Genomic DNA, 19,353 nt, shown 5'->3' with positions numbered 1-19,353 from the left:
ATGAGCAATAAATGTTTACTTTCAGCTGTCTGCTTTATTTAGAAACTAAATGAATTAAAACAAACCAAAGTAACATAAAACTTTAGACCGTTCACAAGAAGGGCACAAGCTAGTACAATAAGATTCATTATACTAAAAACATTGTGTACACTAAACATTTGTTCAAGAAGCTCATTTCGTTCCAACACAACTTAATTATGGGGGGAAGTGGAAGGGGAGTTGCCAGTTGTAGATCTTCCTTTCTTTATGGAACATAGGCCTTCCCTCTGATGAATGGAGGAAGAACTAGCTTGGTTACAAGCCCTGCCCTCCATCCCCATTCTCAAGAAGAACACAAAGGATCTGTTTAACTAAGCTCTGTGGGAGTAAATGTGCTTTGCAGACAGAAGGTCCCTAGTAAGCACTGGGTATCTCAACAAGCAATGGCTTCATACTGGCATCTTTTAATCCAACCATAATTAATATTAAGCACAGTTTGTTGATTTGGATGAAACAAGTTATAGTTGGTTTTTTAAAAAGGAAGTGAACGTTTTTGAATGCCTCCTTGGAGCTGGTGCCAGTGAGGTGGGACGTGCAGGAGACTGTTCACATTGTACTGGACAACGTTTTAACACGATGTCTTCCCATGGTCAGATTTCTTATTGCTAACCTACTGAGTGGGAAGGGTGAGGTGCAGGGGTTTGATAAGAAAATGGAGCAACAAGCGGAAATTGGTAGGAAATGGGTGTAAATGGTACTACTAAAAGCACCCAATTTCATTTAAGGATTGAATTGGGAGGCAGTAATGCTAAGCTAGATGTCCATTTTAAAGGATTGAATCCATGTTTGTGCCCCCTAGCCTACTATTCTTGAGTAAGATTCCTGACTGCACTTTAGTCACTGAATACAGATGTCCTGCCTTTGTCAAAAGCCATAGGGTCAATACAGTATAATCCACTGAAGCAAGCCTTTCCTGTATTAAGAAACTTGACAATTACTCAATGACCTTTCACTTTCTCTTGTCTTTCAGATGGCTCATGAACCACTTTGGGATAATTCAGTTGGTTAGAGCATGGTGCATATAATGCCAAGGTTGCAGCTGTGTATTCCTGCATTACATGGGAGTTGGACTAGATGTTCCTCAGGATCCCTTCCAACTCTACAATCCTATGGTTCTATGTCTGTCTATCCCTTTTCATAAGTTCTGCATAGCATTTCACCATGAGGAATGTTGCCTTCTGTCCACGGGGAGGCTAAATTTACATGCACAAGAGAAATACAACTTATGTACTTCAAACATAAACTCAGTATATGTCTGCATCAGATACATACAAGAGTAGCTGAATCATCATAGTAAAGGGGCGGATGTACATAAACCCAGTTGCATTCCAAGAGCATGAAGGAAGTGTGAAAACAGCTTGATATTAAGATTCACTATGAAACAGTTGTGCTTAGTGTATTACTTGCTACAAAATTCATGTACGACAAAATCTTCCTGCAATGGAGAAAGTATCCTTCAATCTCTTATAATCCAAAGATGATTTCTTACAAAATCAATAGGCACACTATGTTAGGAGAGGCTCAGAACTTACAGGGTTAAGAGTTCTGAGTGATGACGCCTCACATTCTGAGGGCGGGTTTAGAACACGGAAGGGGTGTGGTTTTCTCTGTGTCTTTCAGTGTGCGTGTTAGCTCCGTTGAGAGAGCAAGCGAGATGTCCGCTCTGTCTCCAGGCAGGAGATTTATAGCTGTTGTGTTTTGCTAAGGAATAAAGACTTTAAGATAAGGAGACTGCTGCGTCCAGCCTGAGTTATTGCCTTCACACGACAGAACGTTCCTGCTTCTGCTTCCGCTGTGTTTTACGCTCTGCTGAGTCAAAGGTCCCAGGGGGGAAGATCAGAGCTGCGCAAGAGAAGTGTGCCGGACCCCTGGACGTAACTGACCACCACAACACACTATTCATTAATGTTAGCAACAGTTCAGTTTCATATGAAGATTGCTCATGCCATCTGATGAATACCACAAATTTCAGAGATGTGAGGAGGGAAGAAGTTATCAAGTTTTAGACCTTCGCAACGATGGCCAGCCCCTGATGGCACAAAACCTACTCCAATCTTCTGATACCCCCCACACCCATCCCAGTTTAAGATCTTTCAAATCCAGTTATTTGCATGAAAATAATTAAGGGTGGAAAATGCGAGAAGATGCCTTACATGGTATGTGCACAGGATGGATGCAATATGAAAGGGAAGAAATCCCTAACATGTAAGGTACTTACTGAAGAAGCTGGTACCTCCTTAAATATTAAAATGGTGTGTGGGATGTGGAGGAAAGTGACATTGAAATCAGTTTCAGAAAGAATCCAAGAAGCAACCTTAAAAACAATCCATAGGTGGCACTGGACTCTGCTTAAATTAAAACACCGTAAATCCAAATATTTCTGTTGGAGATGTTGTGGAGAGGGGAGGGCTTATTTCTGTGGTGGGAAAGTTGTTTTGTGAAAACTTACTGGGATGGAGTTCTTGCCCAAACTATAGGCCATTATAGGACAACACCCCCTCCCCAATTCCACCTCTGGCATTACTTAATACCAGTAGACCGAGCGGTCCTGAGATCCATAAGGAACACGTTTCCTGTGTTCCTGGTAGCAGCATGCTTGGAGTTGGTCAGCCAATGGAAAACATCCAAATTGACCACGGCAGGGTGCTTAGATAAAATTTGGTCTCTGAAAGTCTGATGTATTGATACCGCATACTTAGGGCAGGGGGGGCACAGATTAATCTGATAGTATCTGAGGACACTTTTTGTTTTATGTGAATAGATATGTGAATATCCAAAGTCAACCATTGACTCAAATTGCTCTATGGAGAGGATATATGTACGTTCCGGCCTCTTATTAACCCTCCCTAAAGTTCATGATTAAATTGATGCAAGATTCACAACACATCCTCTTTGCTGTATATAGATTCTATGCCTATTATTCTGAACTCTAATGACTCCTATTTTGTTTCCTTTGTGTATTTTGTTACCATTATAATCCAATTAAACTATTTTTTAAAAATCATGCCATGTAGACAAACAATGAATGTAGCAATGTGAAATAAGTAACCCAGAAAATTCAAATAAAACAAACAGTATTCTAATTTCTGAGGCTTGATTTAACTATAGCAGACCTCTGTGAAAAGAAAATAGTCAGCCTCAGTTTTGAAAGCATTGGTATCTTTGTGACACTACAATGCTTGACTTTAGCTGACCATACTGCTCATCTCTGGACAAGAGATGTCTAAAATTTTAGAAGATGTCATGTTACTTATTAAATATACACTGGAGGAGTATACCCCACAATACAACCATTTGTGTTTACAAATGCAATTAAAATCAAGTATCATGCAAGCATTTTAACTCCAGTCTGCCATTCTAAATCAAATCAGCAATGGTCTAAATCTGGACTATGTTAACAACTTCCAGGCATACCACAGATTAATGCAGGGACCATTTCAGTGAACTGTCACCTTTACTATCAGGGAGCTCAAATCCAGCAGCAACCCATTCCCCACCCCCACAGCTGTCCCAGCCTGGAACCTTTATGTCAACAGCTGCCAAGAGTCAGATTGTATACCTCAGGTGGTAGAGCATGAGAATCTTAATCTCAGGGTTGTGGGTTCAAGCCCCACATTGGGCAAATGATTCTTGCATTGCAGTGGGTTGGACTAGATGACTCTTGTGGTCCCTTCCAACTCTACAGTCCTATGATTATGATTCTATGAGAAAAGGCACGCCTAAGATGCATACAGGCTGGAGTGGAATTGCTATACAGTGGACGCTCGGGTTGTGAAGTGATCCGTGCAGGATGCATGTTCGCAACCGGCAGCGTTCGCAACCCGCATCTGTGCATGCGCAGGGTGTGATTCTGTGCATGCGCAAAGGGCAATTTAGCGCTTCTGTGCATGCACGACCGCCAAAACCCGGAAGTAACCCGTTGCGGTACTTCCGGGTTTTGGCGGTCTGCAACCCGAAAAAACGCAACCTGAAGCGGCTGTAACCTGAGGTATGACTGTATACCACTTTGAAAGCAAATCTTTACTAAACAGCAGGGGGTAAAATATAACCAATGAAACAATTGAGGAATCGGAATACTTTTGACCTACTGGTAATTGTATAAGTGACCAGCATAAAATGGGAATAGCACAGATGCACACATTTGTTTTGTTCCTTGGTCTCAAGATACACTTTAACCTTATTCCCATCCTTCTTTCCACATGTTGAGAGACCTGTTGGCCCTGCCAACCTCCAAAGGTGTCCACCCCAACCTTTGTGAGTTCAGCAGAAAGTTAAATCAGGCCTCTCCATGCATAGAGCTGTGTGCTTGTAGACTCTTCGACATGATCAGGAGCCCCTCAATAAGAGGGATTCTGAATGTGTGGAATCTGTGTGCCTACAGCTATAGGCACATAGAAGCGCTATGCTCGCCCTTTGCTAAATGTTCAAAGGAACAGGGCCAGGAAGTGGGATCCTACTCCCCCCGCCCCTGCATTCAGTCAACATGTAGAATGGGAAGCAAAAAGAGGGATGTAGTTTTTCTTGGAAATTAGACACACATATACTTAACAGCTCCCTTTAGACTTATCAGTTACTTGCCAGGGTTTAAGAATGTACATGTTGCATTTTATACAGTCATTAGACCAACATGAAAGCATTTCTCCTAATGACTGTCTTTCATTCCTTTCCCATGTCAGAGCTCTCGGACTCTCTTTAGAAAAGTGTCACACGTGATTAGGACAGATCAAGTGGAAGCCCTTTGCAATCTTCAATTGTTGGTGCGCTGAAATTCAAATGGTGCCCTTTAGTTTCATTCTTCGTTTTAAGCAGCGCATTTATTTTGGACAGGGAGAAGGAAAAAAATAGCCATAAAATTTCCCACTGTTATGAAAAACAGAAACAATTGCTAGAGTTACGAGATACTCTTGAGACTGAGCCAAAAGATGACCGGCTTTTAGTTGGGACTATGCTCTGCAACAAGTTATAAATTTGAAGATTCGGCTCATGGATGGCGATTGGGGGGCTCACACTAATCTCCAAAGATCTGGAGACTAGAAGGTAGCTGCTGCCATCAACTAGCAAGCACTTGCAGTACATACAGGCTCAGGCACAGCCCAAGTTATTAGATAACAAATCTCAAAGAGATTTAAAATTAAGTTGGGAAATACTTCTGTTTCTCGGAGCAGTAAAACATTTTCTCTTCTTTATGAGTGAAACCAAAGGCATGCCAATTCTCCTTAACATTTAGCATGGGTGCTAGGAGCCAGAAAACAGAGCAGTCAAATCACAGGTCATTAAACTGACCATCCATTTTAGTTTGCTTTATAAAATCTCAGCAAAACCACTGAGTATATGCTTCTATAGCCAGGGTAGTTATCATGGTGCCCTCTAGATGTTGTTGGCTACAATTACCTATCATCCCTGACCATTGGGCCAAGTTGTCTGTGGCTGCTGCTTGTTAGATTCCAACACAATCTGGAGGGCACCATGTTGCCTTTGACTGGTTGCGCTAACTGCATTTAAACATTGTCTACGTAATACTTCCCTCCACACAGTTTTCAGTAACTAGCATTACAGAGCTTGTATGTTAACTTATAAACACGATAAAAAGTGATCAGAGACTTCAAACAATTTTCAGCCAAGCCAACTTAAGTCTAGTCATATAATTGACTTTAATTACACAACACCACTGCTGATTGAAGGGGTTTTGCCCCTCTCAGGCTTGTTAGCAGTACATGCAAAGTCATGAAAACAGACAAAATAAAGGGTATTTGAGAACTCGCTGCTTGTTGACTTCTTAGCCTGCTAAGTGGCAGGTAGAGCTGTTTCCCTTACCAAGCAATAAATATGTTGTGAATGGTGAAAAGTTGTTTGGGTAGGGTTGTTTTTTTTCTGCCAAGTTAGCTATAGCAAGTAAAAATTAAAACAGAGCAAGTTACTATACAAAAGTACTACAATACAGTTGTGCTCCACAATCGCATAACTATTTTCTTACCCATTAACCCAAATCTGCTTTTCCACAGTCATTCTTTGTTAACTTCATGAAACCAAACTTGATGAAGATTAATCCATTGTAGAACTCCTATTCGAAGAAAGGCACATTTTTTTCCTGGAGACGTGTATATATCAGGTATCTTAGAGACAGCCCAAACTGTAACTCCTACAATCACTTTAGTTGCCACAGGTTTCTACCACCATAAATCTTAAGAATCAAAAGAAATGAAAATTAATCTCTTAACTGGAATTCCAAGTAAGTTCAACAAGTTTAGCATTGCCAAATTCTAGATAAGTCTGCATGTTGGAAAAAGGTACACACAATCTATAACTGCTTCTTATTCCATAATGTTGTTTTGAAGCGGTGCAAGGAATGGTTATCTTTCCCCTCCTTCCAAAGAAAATCCTCTTCCACATGGCTCTTCAAATGCAGAACTGCACTGTAACTGTGCAAACTTTCCTTATTAGGAATGCTCCAAAGAATGCTGCACACATCTGGTAAAATCCCTTTGAGTATGGTAAAGACATCTAATGTTCTCTCTCATCTAGGACAGTCAGTCCTTGATTTTAAATCTTTAGTGCAATTTCTCCGACCCTAACAAACAAGAAGTTGCAACACCAACGGCAAACCTATTGGAAACGCAAGCCACACGTATGCTAAACTGTGATAAATGCTTTTTGAAAAATAAAACTTGCTTTTTACAATAAACCAATAACATTTTACTGCTAAAATGGGTTGAGGGGGAAATACTATGAACCAATCCATCCCTGACTAATTTTGTATGGGGGTGGGTATGGGTTTTTAACTGAAGATTAAAATAACGTTAAGCATTTCTTGTATCTGTATCTCAAATAAATCCATATCTCAATAAATCTATATCTAGATATGACCCTTTTGATAGATGTGAGCATACCTTTTATTACGTCCTTCCCCCATTTTATGTCCCTCTGTTCTCAATAAAGCTATTTTTTTAAGACTGTAGCCTTTCAAAGAACTTGCTATATATTGTATAATGCAATATAACCTTATTAGAAACAGGGGGGAAACCTAGACTTGTTGTTTTGTGAAAATGCCTTATGCATCAAGCATAGACTGTTGCACTACATTACACGTAGGGCTATCTTAGAAGGCTGAAACCTTCAATTAGTATGGAATATGGCCACTACTTAAGCACAAATCAAAGTGTTGTTTTTGACCTACAATGTCATGAACAGAGTCTGGAGCATCTTAAAGACCACCTACACCTAGATGAAGCGACCTCTACATTTAGATTCCTTGTTGCAGAGGTTGCAGTCCCCACCTCTGGAGATAAGGTGTATGTGCCATAAAAATTGGGCATTTTCTTTGGTGGCAGCCAAAAATTTGAACAGTCCAACTTCTTTCAACAGGCACCTATGTTAAGCTGTTAAATGCCAATTAAATACCTCCCTGTTTGCTTTTGAGAAGCATTTAGTTTCACTGGTTGCTGTATCCCTTTGTCCCTGCTATTTGCTTTGCTGTGATTTTACTTTTGATTAAAATAAGTAGAACTAGAGAAATTGTTACCCGGATAATCAATGATTTGCAAAAGATAATTGTCAACTTAGAAAGCCCAATGGTTATGTTGTGTTTTATTCATGCATGCCTGCATGCATTTTAGGCACATGCATCTCATCTTCCTACCCTTTTTACCAAAGATAACCATCTCGAAGACGGTCAACATGATCAAAACTCATAACTGACACACTAAAAATAATTGCACAAATTAATTACGAGCAAGTTACTGTGTCAGCTGCCCGGCTATAGTGAGATGCCTTTAAATTTCTATTTAAATTACAGAAATTCTTTAAAAATGTGTTTATATTAATACAAACTAGCACATCATTTTATTTTGCAAATTTGTGTGGTTTTCCTATTAACCCTTTCCCTACATAGAATACTGCAACCTCCAAAGCCACAGTTTTGGCCTAAATTTCCCACTTCTCCCATCAGGCCTCCCTTACCCTTTTCCAACAAAGCTGCTCCACTCCACACACACCATGAAAGGGTTTCTAACAGCTGTCATAGCTACAAGGAAACACTGTGTTCAGCTGCATCTCTCTGAATACCAGATATCATGGACAAAACGCTACTTGTTTGAATTTACTAAGGCCATAAAATATGGAGAAGATTAAGGCATTCGCCTTCACTTAAGCTTTGCAAAGATATTTGGATTGCCAGTGTGGAAAACAGAGTGCTGGACTAGATTAAGACAAGTGATTTACTCAAGACAACAAATCTGAGATTGGATCAGAGCCTCCTGCAAATAAATGTCCCTGTCCAACATCACTTGACCTAGTATTTCCTGCAATGCCACGATATGTCACACTCAGAAGTGCTCCTTTTTGTCCTATCCCCAAGTTCCCATTTGCCACTTAAGGAAAAGAAGAAAAATGTATATGATTATCTCACACTTTCAGGACTATAGTCTCTTCCTCTTAACCATGCAAGTCAAAACCCTATTTTTTCCTAGGTTCAGAACTGGTACTAAGAAGAGCTTTCTCCTTCAACCTTCTCCCACACAGGGTCCCCAGTCCTAATGTCTTTGATATTCTTCCAGCTCTGCCTCCAAGCAGGAGATCAAAGGTGCAAAATTTAAAATGGGAAGCTGCGGCTTTAAGGACTTAGTGAACAGGCTCCAATATTGATCGTGCCTTCACCAATCATCCTTCCTTCACTGCGCCATAGCACTGGTTATCTGCACATGGCTCATTGCTAAGCTATTAGGGCAGGCAGCACGACAAGAATCATCCTGTTAAGAGCAGCATTCTCTGCTCAACCCAATTTATCTCCAAGTGCTACTTGCTAAGGCTCCCTGACCTGCCTGTCCTCCCTGCCTTCCCATGGTTGTTACTAGATCATTGAAGCAGTCCTCAGCTTGGTTCCCATCCTTTCTTCCCATCTCCCATCTCTTGATGTGCCATATCCCTTCCTCCCCTTCCCCGCCCCCCCCCAGCTGAAGCACAGTGCTGATTTTCCTATCAGCAATAATCTTTCCTCTCTTGTTCTTCCTGGCTGATCCCAAATTTCTGTTTTCTTTCCTCTCCATTCCTGAAATCCACTACTCATTGCAAAACCCAACTCGACTCTCTTTTCTCCTCTCTTTCTGCCCTGGCTGTTGAGTTTCTATCTTTTCTTTTGTGGGACCCCCATTGTGTGTAAGGGTGTGTGGGTGTAGCTAGAAAGTCACACAAGTTTGGTCCAAGCAACATTCTTGTAGTCTGGGGTAGGACTTGACTGCTTTTAAATCTTGGCTCACTTTCTTCCTGGGTAGCAGATAATGAAGAGGCAGCCTCTACAACCATAACACCAGATTCAACCAGTTTTCCAACCATGAGCTGATGAGAGAGAAAATGCTAATCTGATGGAAGTAGTAATCTTCAATTCTTTTCATGAAGGTGTAAAAAAATATCTAGAAACAGTTAAGCTGCATTGAGGCTGCAGTGGAACCAGGCCCTACTAAAGCAAAAGACTTGCTTCTAAGAAGACAAAGATTGGACTGGGCTAAGCTTGGTACAGTAATTGTTCGTGATCCCTTGCTACTGTCTGCAGAGCACTGTTCTAAAAGTGCACCTGTATATATGTACAAACAGTCACACAACAAAGAAGAGAGCAAACTGCCAATTAATCTGACATACACATGCCTGGGTTCTGTACTGGTGGTGACTGACCAGGGATGGAGTGGTGGTGGATAGGTCAATGAAGATGTCGACCCAGTGTGCGGCAGCTGTGAAAAAGGCAAATTCCTTGCTAGGGATCATTAGGAAAGGAATTGAAAATAAAAATGCCACAATCACCATGCCGTTATACAAATACAGTGGTACCTCGGGTTACATACGCTTCAAGTTACATACGCTTCAGGTTACACACTCCGCTACCCAGAAATAGTGCTTCAGGTTAAGAACTTTGCTTCAGGATGAGAACAGAAATTGTGCTCTGGCGGCGTGGCAGCAGCAGGAGGCCCCTTTAGCTAAAGTGGTGCTTCAGTTAAGAACAGTTTCAGGTTAAGTACGGACCTCCAGAATGAATTAAGTACTTAACCCGAGGTACCACTGTACTGTGTACCATTCTAGTTGCCAAACCTCAGAAAGGATACTGCAAAGTTGGAAAAGATGCAGAAAAAAAGGATTAGGATTCTAGACTGCAAAAAAGAAATGGCTTTCAAAGCGCATCAGTTTGTAGCTACAATAACCAAAGCAGCCACCGCTGAACCAATGTCAATTTGGCTTAAACACCTTTTCTTACTGGTAACCCATTCAAATTCATGAGCTTCTTTTTTTTAATAAATAAAGTTTTGTTGAGATGTAGGCTAGGGCTGGGCAATGTATTGATACATTGTCCAAAATCAGTTTGAAGTCCACATCGTGGTAATGATTTCATAATATTCAGCATGGTGATATATCGCAAATCACAATGTGTGTGCACACGCTATATGTCTTCTATGTCTTCAAAATATAATAAATACTTACTGGGCAGTTGAAACCTAGGGAGAAAAGACTCCAAGCAGCTGTTCCTCATCAGAAAAAGACAGCTGTAAGGGCTCCTGGAAACTGTTACCCTTACATATTGTTTTTAAATATGCCTTCCTATTTTTAGGAATCAGTGGCTTGGATCCCAACTTTTTGTTCTACTCATGGGGAGGGGGGAACCTTCCACAAGCAAAACTCACCTTTCATGAACCAAAGCTCCTTCTGTTCACAAAGTGAAAAGTTAGGCTGAAAGCCAATGAAACAATAGTTTGCTCCCAGAGATGAAAGCTGGTGCCAATGTGAACACTAACTATATTGACCCAGAATTCTGCATGGACAGCAGCAACATACTTTCTGCTCCATCCTGGGATTTGGTGCAAAGTTTCTAGGTAGCCTTGCAGTTAAATTTACCCTATATTGCTATTGCTAAGCTTTTCTGGAAGACATCAAAACAGCTCAGTTATAGTACTTTTGATATTAACTGTTGCAAATCATTTCATAATTATTTCACAATAATGGATGCTTTAGTTGAGATTCCTGCATTGCAGGGGGTTGTACTAGATGGGTCCTTTCCAATTCCGCAGTTATATGATTCTATTATTCATTATCTTGAAGAAACAAATGGGTTCCCACTAAATATTTGTATCTTTTGGGGTGACTTACTATGAATACACAAGATTTATTTCTTTTCTTTTTTTCTCTCTCTTCTATTAATACAAGAGGATTTTTTTGCTGATTGGAGAGACAAACAATTTTCACTCTGTTTTTACCATAGCTATTCATCTTCTGCCGTAAATGCTATTCACACACATCATTCTCGCTTAGTCAAGGAAGTTTTCCCGACATCTAATTACCAAATTCTTTTAACTCCTTGAAATTATAAGCTAAACAGATAATTTGGCTAGTGTTGCTAGCTGTACTGGTACTTGTTTTAAAGTGGGCGGGGACTAAACACTGGCATATAGCTTTCGTTATTTCTGTGAAAAGGAAACCAAAATGTACAGCTCTACCATTTATTGTAAACAAGTAAACATATGGATGTTGGCAGCCCCCCAAAAAGCAACACAATCCTGCAATACGCAGTTCATAACCAGTTTTCTGATTCCGTGTGTGTGTGCACGCGCTCAAGGACTATAGATGAAATGTAAAGTTACAAAATGTTAGATATGTGTAATACAACGCATCTATTCTCCTCCCTTTCCTTAATAGTTTGTGTGCGTTATTTTACACCAGGACACAAGTTAAGGCCTAGATAGATCACAAACGCCTCTCCATTTGTAACAAACTGGAATATACCTATTACAGTCATACCTTGGTTGTCGAACGCCCTGGAACTCGGACGTTTTGGCTCCCGAACACCACAACAAGTGATTGTTCCAGTTTGCAAACGTTCTTTTGGAAGCCGAACGTCTGACGGGGCTTCCACAGCTTCTGATCAGAATCCACGATTTGGTTTTTGAACGTTTTGGAAGTTGAACGGACTTCCAGAATGGATTCCGTTCAACTTCCAAGGTACGACTGTATTTGAAGTCCGCCCAGATCTTTATGGGAACAGCTAAGCCCAAACTCTATCAAAATTAGGAAAGTGCCTTTATCATTACCAATTCCCACTAGATTCTGATATATGTGAAGGACTTGGCTTCTTTTTCCCACCTCAGAATCTTCAAAAACCCCAAACTGCATGGTCCTCCTGCACCGCAGGCTTTCGTAGTCCATGAATTGTTGGGAAAGCATAAGCCCCATGACATGTTGCTACAATATTCAACCAAGAGAAGCAGAAATATGGGGAGAGAACAAAAAGTGTCCAGAATGAAGGAAATTGAAAGAAGACAATGGGAAATGGGAAGACTGGGGTTCGGAGAGCCCTGCAGAAGTACAGAGAGAAAATAGCCATGGTGCACTATGAGTTGGAGAGATAAAAGAGGGAGCCACAGGGACATGGGAAAGATAAAATGGGCGAGTAATGGATGGCGTGGAGAAAGAAGACTGCACGCTATGGAGCCTAGAGAAGAAAAAGAGGGCTAAACAAACAGGGAGGTCAAAAGCAAAACACTCTTCAAATGCTTTTCTATATGTTGGCGTTCCAACAGTGCAAGAGAGAGAAAGGAGAACAGTGGGGTATGACTGAGAGAGACCTTCTTCCAATACATGCTTCTAAATTCCTATTTCCGTGGCCCTCCAGATGTTTTTGGCCTACAACTCCCATGATCCCTACCTAGAAGGACCAGTGGACAGGGATGATGGGAATTGTAGTCACAAAACATCTGGAGGGCCGAGGTTCAGGAAGCCTGTAATTTAAACTTTTTAATATTGATTTTTAAACTGTGTTAACCTACCCTAGGACCTGATGCTGAAGGATGGGTAATAAATGGAGATAATGATGCTAACAATAATATGTGAGGAAGGCTATGCCAGCCCTGAAGCTGGTATAGTTAATTCCCCCCCATAGAAACTATTTGGAAGCGGGGTGGGACATGACATGACAACACTGGGAAAAGCCACCTCCCCTGGTTTTTGTCCTGGCCAGCACAAGCAATGTCAGGGCTTGGATGTGTAGGTTCCTCTGCCTTGCATACACCATAACAGAACTCTGTCTATTTTAAAATGGACTGTCTGGTAATTTGCACAAAAGGATCAAATTATTACTGAAGTCAGGCAGAACTGCAGATTAGAAACTGAACCCAACACAAGAACCACAGAGAATTAGAAGTTGCAAAAGAATATGTTTTATCAAGCCATGCAAACATAATAAAAGACTGCAGACTCGAATCATAATACTCAGTTCCGGGCGTGATTTGATGTCTGAAAACACATGATGCAGCAGATTTTTTTATTTTTATTTTTTTCAAAAAAGCTAAATGTTCATTGGCTGTCAGAGGTGTGAAAACTGTTTAAATACGAGCTGAAGTTAAGTAAAGTCCTTAAACTACCAAGACTACTGGAGCAACACACACAGCAAGATTCAAGGAGTACTTCCAAGAGGTAAACTTATTCATTATGTCAACAGCTTATTTCTTGTTTCTCTTTATCCACTGAGATTTTTAAGACACAGAATAGAAGCTTCATTCATAATAATATGCATATTGCTTATGTGAAAGCTTTTTTGGGGTGCAGTTTCTGCATTGTTCTCCCCTTCCCCCCCAAAAAGGACGGGGTGGAGATTTAAGTGGGCAGAGTATGCAAGTTCTAAATTTTCCCTTAGTGTCCTTATATTCAAAAACTTTGAAATAAAGACTTTAATGGTGAACATTCAAGATCTTCTGTGCATTCTTATTTCCTGTAATGCCAGCATTCATCTTTAGAACTTAATTAAAAGTTGCTCTGCTGCAGCCTTGCTCTCAGATTTTTTTATTCTTTTCATTAACAATCAGACCTGTTAACTGATTGTTTGTCTTTAATTAGCTATTGGGCTATTAAGCTGTCAATTAACTGATGAATTAAATCATGTACAGAAGATGCCTTTTTGAGAGATTTGAATTGGTGGAAACTCTTAAGTAAGAAAGCAGTTTGACAATCTGGTCGGCTAACACTTGTATTGTAGGAAAAGCTATCTTTCACTCACTTTCCACTGGGGAATATGAAATATTTATTCAATGTTAAGGCTTATTGGTATTATAGAAAAACACATTTGATAGATGCACTGCTTTTTTATTTAAATGGAGCCATGTCAGCTTTATGTGCCTATAATGCAAAAAATGTCATTTTTAGGTTCTTTTTTCACCAAATATGGGACAGAGGAGGACATATTTGCTTTTTCCATCTTCATTGATTAAATGAACTATTAAAACTGTTAATTTATAACATCAAATAATTAAAACATCCATACTACTACATTATTTTCCCACCGTATTGTATAATTGAAAAAAATAGCTCTGTCAATGTACACCTAAGGCTATGCACTAAATTATCAAATATCAAATTGTGGACCAGTTTGCATGTCTCATTAAACCCATGGTTTAGTACGCACTATGGTTTAAAGTAAACTACCAAAAATCTCTGATATGTTCTACTCCCTTCTAATCCTTCGCCATACCGAGAAGGAAAAGAACAAGAGGATAGCTTTGCATTAAGTGCAAACAAATCCTGGCTTCCTTGCTGTGATTTATTTGGAGGAAACAAACCATAAGTGCTGGTTAGCATACAGCCAGCATGGTTTGCTTCTTTCCTGGTGCAACAAAGGATTAGCAGGAAGAAGAAAGAATCGGGAACTTCTTAGCAGTCTGTGCATGCTTCCTTGACATGCAAAAATAATCTCTATAATATTAAACCAAGGTCAAGATGGCCAAAGCTACAGATTAATAACATGCTGCAAATTTTAGGATGTGGAAGATGATGGGTAAATTTGTGCTTTTCACATTGGAGGTTAAAATCCATGAAGACATTGCTTCCAACTTAAGCACATTCAGCTGTATTAGTTTCAGTGGAGAGAACTGATGTGCCTACGTTTTCCTCTCTAGTGTAAAATAGACTTTGACTGCATTCCTCCCAAAGCCATTAACATCCAACAGAGACAGTACAGCTCACCTTACATTTTAAAAGTTGTTTTAACAAAGAACAGATGAGACATAACAACATTAATTATATATGGTTGTATACGTTGGCTTGACCTATAAACGGTGTGTGTGTGTGTGTGTGTGTGTGTGTGTGTGTGTGTGTGTGTGTGGAAACTTTCTCTTGTATGTTGTATATTGCAGGACCTGCCATGAGGAAAATGGAGGGCTGGACTATTGTTATGTGCCTCTTAAGCACTACATTTGCTATTCCAGTAAGTGCTAATTGCTAATTTCAAGTAACTTAATTCTTCACTAATTGAAATCAGAGTTAAAAGACAGGTGAAGATTTACAGCAGAGTTTCCCAAACTTGGGCCTCCAGCTGTTTTTGGACTATAATTCCCATCATCCCTGACCACTGGTCCTGCTTGCTAGGGATGATGGGAGTTGTAGTACAAAACCAGCTGGAAACCCAAGTTTGGGAAACCCTGATTTACCACATACCTATGAAGAAAACTAAGGCTTAACATATATTACCACAGGCTTCCTCAACCTTGGCCCTCCAGATGTTTTTTGCCTACAACTCCCATGATCCCTAGCTAGCAGGACCAGTGGTCAGGGATGATGGGAATTGTAGTCTCAAAACATTTGGAGGGCCAAGGTTGAGGAAGCCTGTACTACCATAACCCACTGATGAGTTATCTCAAATTAAAACCAATGGTTTTTTTTACAATAGTAGTAGTTGTTGTTAAAATGATTTGTATACTACCCTGTTACAAAACACCAAGGCAGTGTACACCAATGTAAAAATATTTAAAAGCAATAAAGATATTATTATAACAAGGATAATGTAGTTACTGTACTGTACAAGTACTGTAGTTACTCAGTATAGCTGCAACCTTAAACAAATTGTTATGAAAAAGTCTGAAATGCAGTCATAAATGATGGTTGGTGGGGAAAGGAACATAGGTATACCAGCCCTAGCAAATACTGCATTCATTTTCTCTTCCTATATTCAAAAGTGCTTTATGGCCACAACAGGAGGCAGCAGCATAAGCATGGAGAAGATTTTAGCAAATGTGTAAAGTCTGCATGTATATGTCAGGAAAGATATATACCCAAGACTTAACAGTTAGCAACAGGTGAAGATGAGAGGCTTTTTGCCCTTCTACTGCATGAGAATCTTGCTCAGTAAAGGAAAACATGTAGTATTTTATACTAGATGATTGAAGTTATCTAGATAGTGTGTTAAAACATGCCTTCATAAAATAGCTCAGTCGTTAAAGACCTATTCACTTATTGTCAAGTAACAGTGCAAGTTTGCCAGTGTGGAAACAAAATGAAAAGGGGATTACAGGCAATTCTGGCCTCCTAATAAGTGTTTATGTAATTTATATGCTACTGAAAAAAACATGTATTTCTGCTTGTTCATAAATTTACATTTTCAAGTGTACATTTAAATCTTCTTAGATGTACACTTGAAAAAAAGTAGCATGTCAACTGGCCTATGTCAAACTATGAACTATGCAAGTATCTCAACCAAACCCTTCATCCAAAGTCATAGCTAAAACATTTACTGGGAAGAATTAATGAACTGAAGTTATCTCCAAATGCAAATGTGTGATTTATTTATTTTTTAACTTTTCCACAGTTGCCACAACATCCTGGCTATATCAATTTCAGTTACGAGGTACAACCTTTTAAATGTTTTCCATTCATGTTCTTTGCGTGTAAATTAAAAACAAAGTAGATCACTTCAGGACTTGTATCACTAGATATGACAGCATGCACAAAATATATTCACTATCAATCAGCAAGGGGAAAGTGAATTTGTTTAGTAGTCTATTTTGTCAAGGGGTTGCAATTAAATACAAAATATGCTGCTTTCACTCTGCTAAATTAAGGTGACTAAACCTATATTGATATAGGTGGAAACGGAATTTGTAATGCAACTGTATTGTTCCTACAGACAAGTGGACCACTAATCGAAACGATCAATAAAACCAAATACTTAACAACATACAATCTAATTTTTACTTGCATTCAACAAGGAAACCCCCAAAGCAAGTAAAGCCCAGTCTTACTTGAAATGGAAATATGCAATCAAGTCAAAACGGAACCTAACATTAGGGATCAAAGGAGAATGCATCGGGGGATACTGATTTTACATACCTAATTCATTGGATATTTAATGTGTGGTGTGATTTCATAGCACAGAAGTTTATTTATTTAAGAAAGACATAGGAAAAGTGGGGTTGGTGTGCCTGCACGAGATCTTCTGAATGAACAAAACATTATTATCATGGCCTGTTAACTTGGAACACTAAGTGAAGGATTCACCTAAGCAGCCATGTCAGTGGAAGCCCTGTACAAGGACTTCTGCTTGTGCAATGGGGCTCTCTCCCTTTGCATGTTACTGCCCCCACATCACCAAAATTGGTTCTAGGGGCTAGGAGGACCCCCAGAACAAGGAACAGAAAGGACCTGTTTGTTCTGACAAGTGGCAATGCTTGCCCAGATCAAACAACTGGAAGAGCACGACATTGAATTCTATCCTTTCTCAACAATTTTATTGAAGTAATCCTTTTGAAATATTTGTTTGCTATTTAGAAATGTTTCTCTTTATTTGTATCTTCAAGGTGATGACACCTTTAAAGTGGTACCAGAAACTAATGGGACCCCAGGTATGGCATCTATAACATATGCAACCTATGAACTGATTTCTCAAGCCGAGATTTCAGAAAGTCAGGTGTGTCCAGATTATTTAAAACAGGCTTTACTGGAAGTGATACAGGGCAGCCAACATGGCAACAGCTGGCATGGCCAACAGTAAGAAAGTAGTAGTAAGTCCAGCAACATCTGAAGGACTAAAAAAGTCTTGTGGAAAGCTGCAGCATAGTTCATAATCACTGCCCTTCAAAATTCTGAGTAACTGCCTTCACATTATTTGTCCCAATAGAGTGCCTCTAAAAATATTTTGTTGCCCATAGATACCTTTAATCAGCTGCCACTTTGACCTTTTCACTTATTTTAAGTAATCAATATTATATAAATCTTCTAATAAATCTTTAATATTTGTTTCTGTAGTATCCACATTACGCCTATGAGCCCATGGGAGGATGGATGCACCACCATGCCGGGCCAGTGATGCAAACTCATTATCCAATGCACCTCCATCAAATGCAGCCACAGCAGCAGCCGTTTCCACATCCAAACCCACAAATGCCGCAACCTGGTCATGGTCATGGCCCGTACGTGCCGATGACTGGGCAAAACACAATCATGCCACAGTATCAACCAAGTCATGTGGGACCAGTTCATCACCCGCTTCAACCACATGGAGGAGAGCACCCAATGCACCAACTGCCACCAAGCAGTCCAAACCAGCCAATGCACCCTCAGCAACCAGCGAATCCAAACCAGCCGATGTACCCAATGCCTCCCCTGCCTCCAATGATACCAGATACACCCCTTGAATCATGGCCACCAGCTGACAAGACCAAGCAAGAAGAAGTGGTAAGAAATCATTGCAATAGCATTACATTTCATAAATACATCAACCAAAAAGGTATCATTTAAAAAATATTTATATTTATTTTGATGATCAGAATTTTTAAAAAAGAAGACGTGAGATGGTCCAGGAAAAGCCATATTGGCTGTTTCACATCTTTCAAATTAAGCTGACGTGAAGCCAGCTTTCAAATTAAGCTGACGTGCAATAATCTCATATGAACCATTACAAATTACGAAAAACAAAAATATTAAAGTAGTACTATTTGCCATATCAACTCAAATAGTCCTTCCCACTCCTAGGCAAATATCACTTAATACATATTTCAGATGAAAATGACTCACCTTCAAGCCACAACTCTGCCTATATCTTTGAAATTGCATGAAATTGCACCTTGTTTCCAAGACTTTGCCTCTGTATAAACATGTAAACAAAGTCACAGTACTTTCCAACCATTCATGCCAGTTTGTAACTAAAAGCCCTATGCCTCTTAACTAAAAAAAAAATCAAATATATAATAAGATTGTTTTATTGTTAAAATAGTATTTATTTGGGTGGTAAAGTTTTTGTTTTATTTCATTAAATGAAACAAGCAATCTCAATAACCATGGTAATATTTCTGTTCAGATACTGGTTTTAATTTTAGTTCTTTTCTCCCTTCTCTTTCAGGATTAAAGGGGCCAGGAAACCAGAATAACGAAGAGTATTTTAGGCACCTTCACTTGCTTTCAAAAACCCATCGTTCTACTGCAGTGATATTAATCCAAATTCTTAGAGAATACTGTAGCTAGAAAGCAAACAAACACAAAGTAGTAAATAATAAAACCTGTTTTAAATCAATACTAATGGAA

The 19,353-nt window shown here is 39.6% G+C and overlaps 2 protein-coding genes across 5 annotated transcripts in view; one reads left to right on the top strand and one right to left on the bottom strand.

Moving 5' to 3' along the window:
• ARHGAP6 (Rho GTPase activating protein 6) overlaps window positions 1-19,353 on the bottom strand; it is a 187,180-nt gene that overhangs the window by 47,264 nt on the left and 120,563 nt on the right. The window contains exon 1 of one of the 4 annotated variants that reach the window (XM_053387242.1): window positions 6,014-6,426. The exons of the other annotated variants lie outside the window; for them this stretch is intronic. The gene's annotated coding sequence lies outside the window, so the exon portion shown is untranslated. Of the gene's footprint in view, window positions 1-6,013; window positions 6,427-19,353 lie in introns of those variants that run through there. 4 annotated transcript variants of the gene reach the window in all.
• AMELX (amelogenin X-linked) lies at window positions 13,436-19,314 on the top strand. Its single transcript, XM_053387243.1, has 6 exons — window positions 13,436-13,482; window positions 15,195-15,265; window positions 16,643-16,681; window positions 17,631-17,675; window positions 18,079-18,507; window positions 19,172-19,314. The coding sequence occupies exons 2-6, from the start codon at window positions 15,203-15,205 to the stop codon at window positions 19,175-19,177; spliced, it is 582 nt and encodes a 193-aa protein (XP_053243218.1). The 5' UTR covers window positions 13,436-13,482; window positions 15,195-15,202; the 3' UTR covers window positions 19,178-19,314.

This window comes from Podarcis raffonei, chromosome 4, assembly GCF_027172205.1.
Source record: "Podarcis raffonei isolate rPodRaf1 chromosome 4, rPodRaf1.pri, whole genome shotgun sequence".
NCBI lineage: Eukaryota > Metazoa > Chordata > Lepidosauria > Squamata > Lacertidae > Podarcis > Podarcis raffonei.
This window is presented reverse-complemented; position numbering and strand designations above follow the sequence as displayed.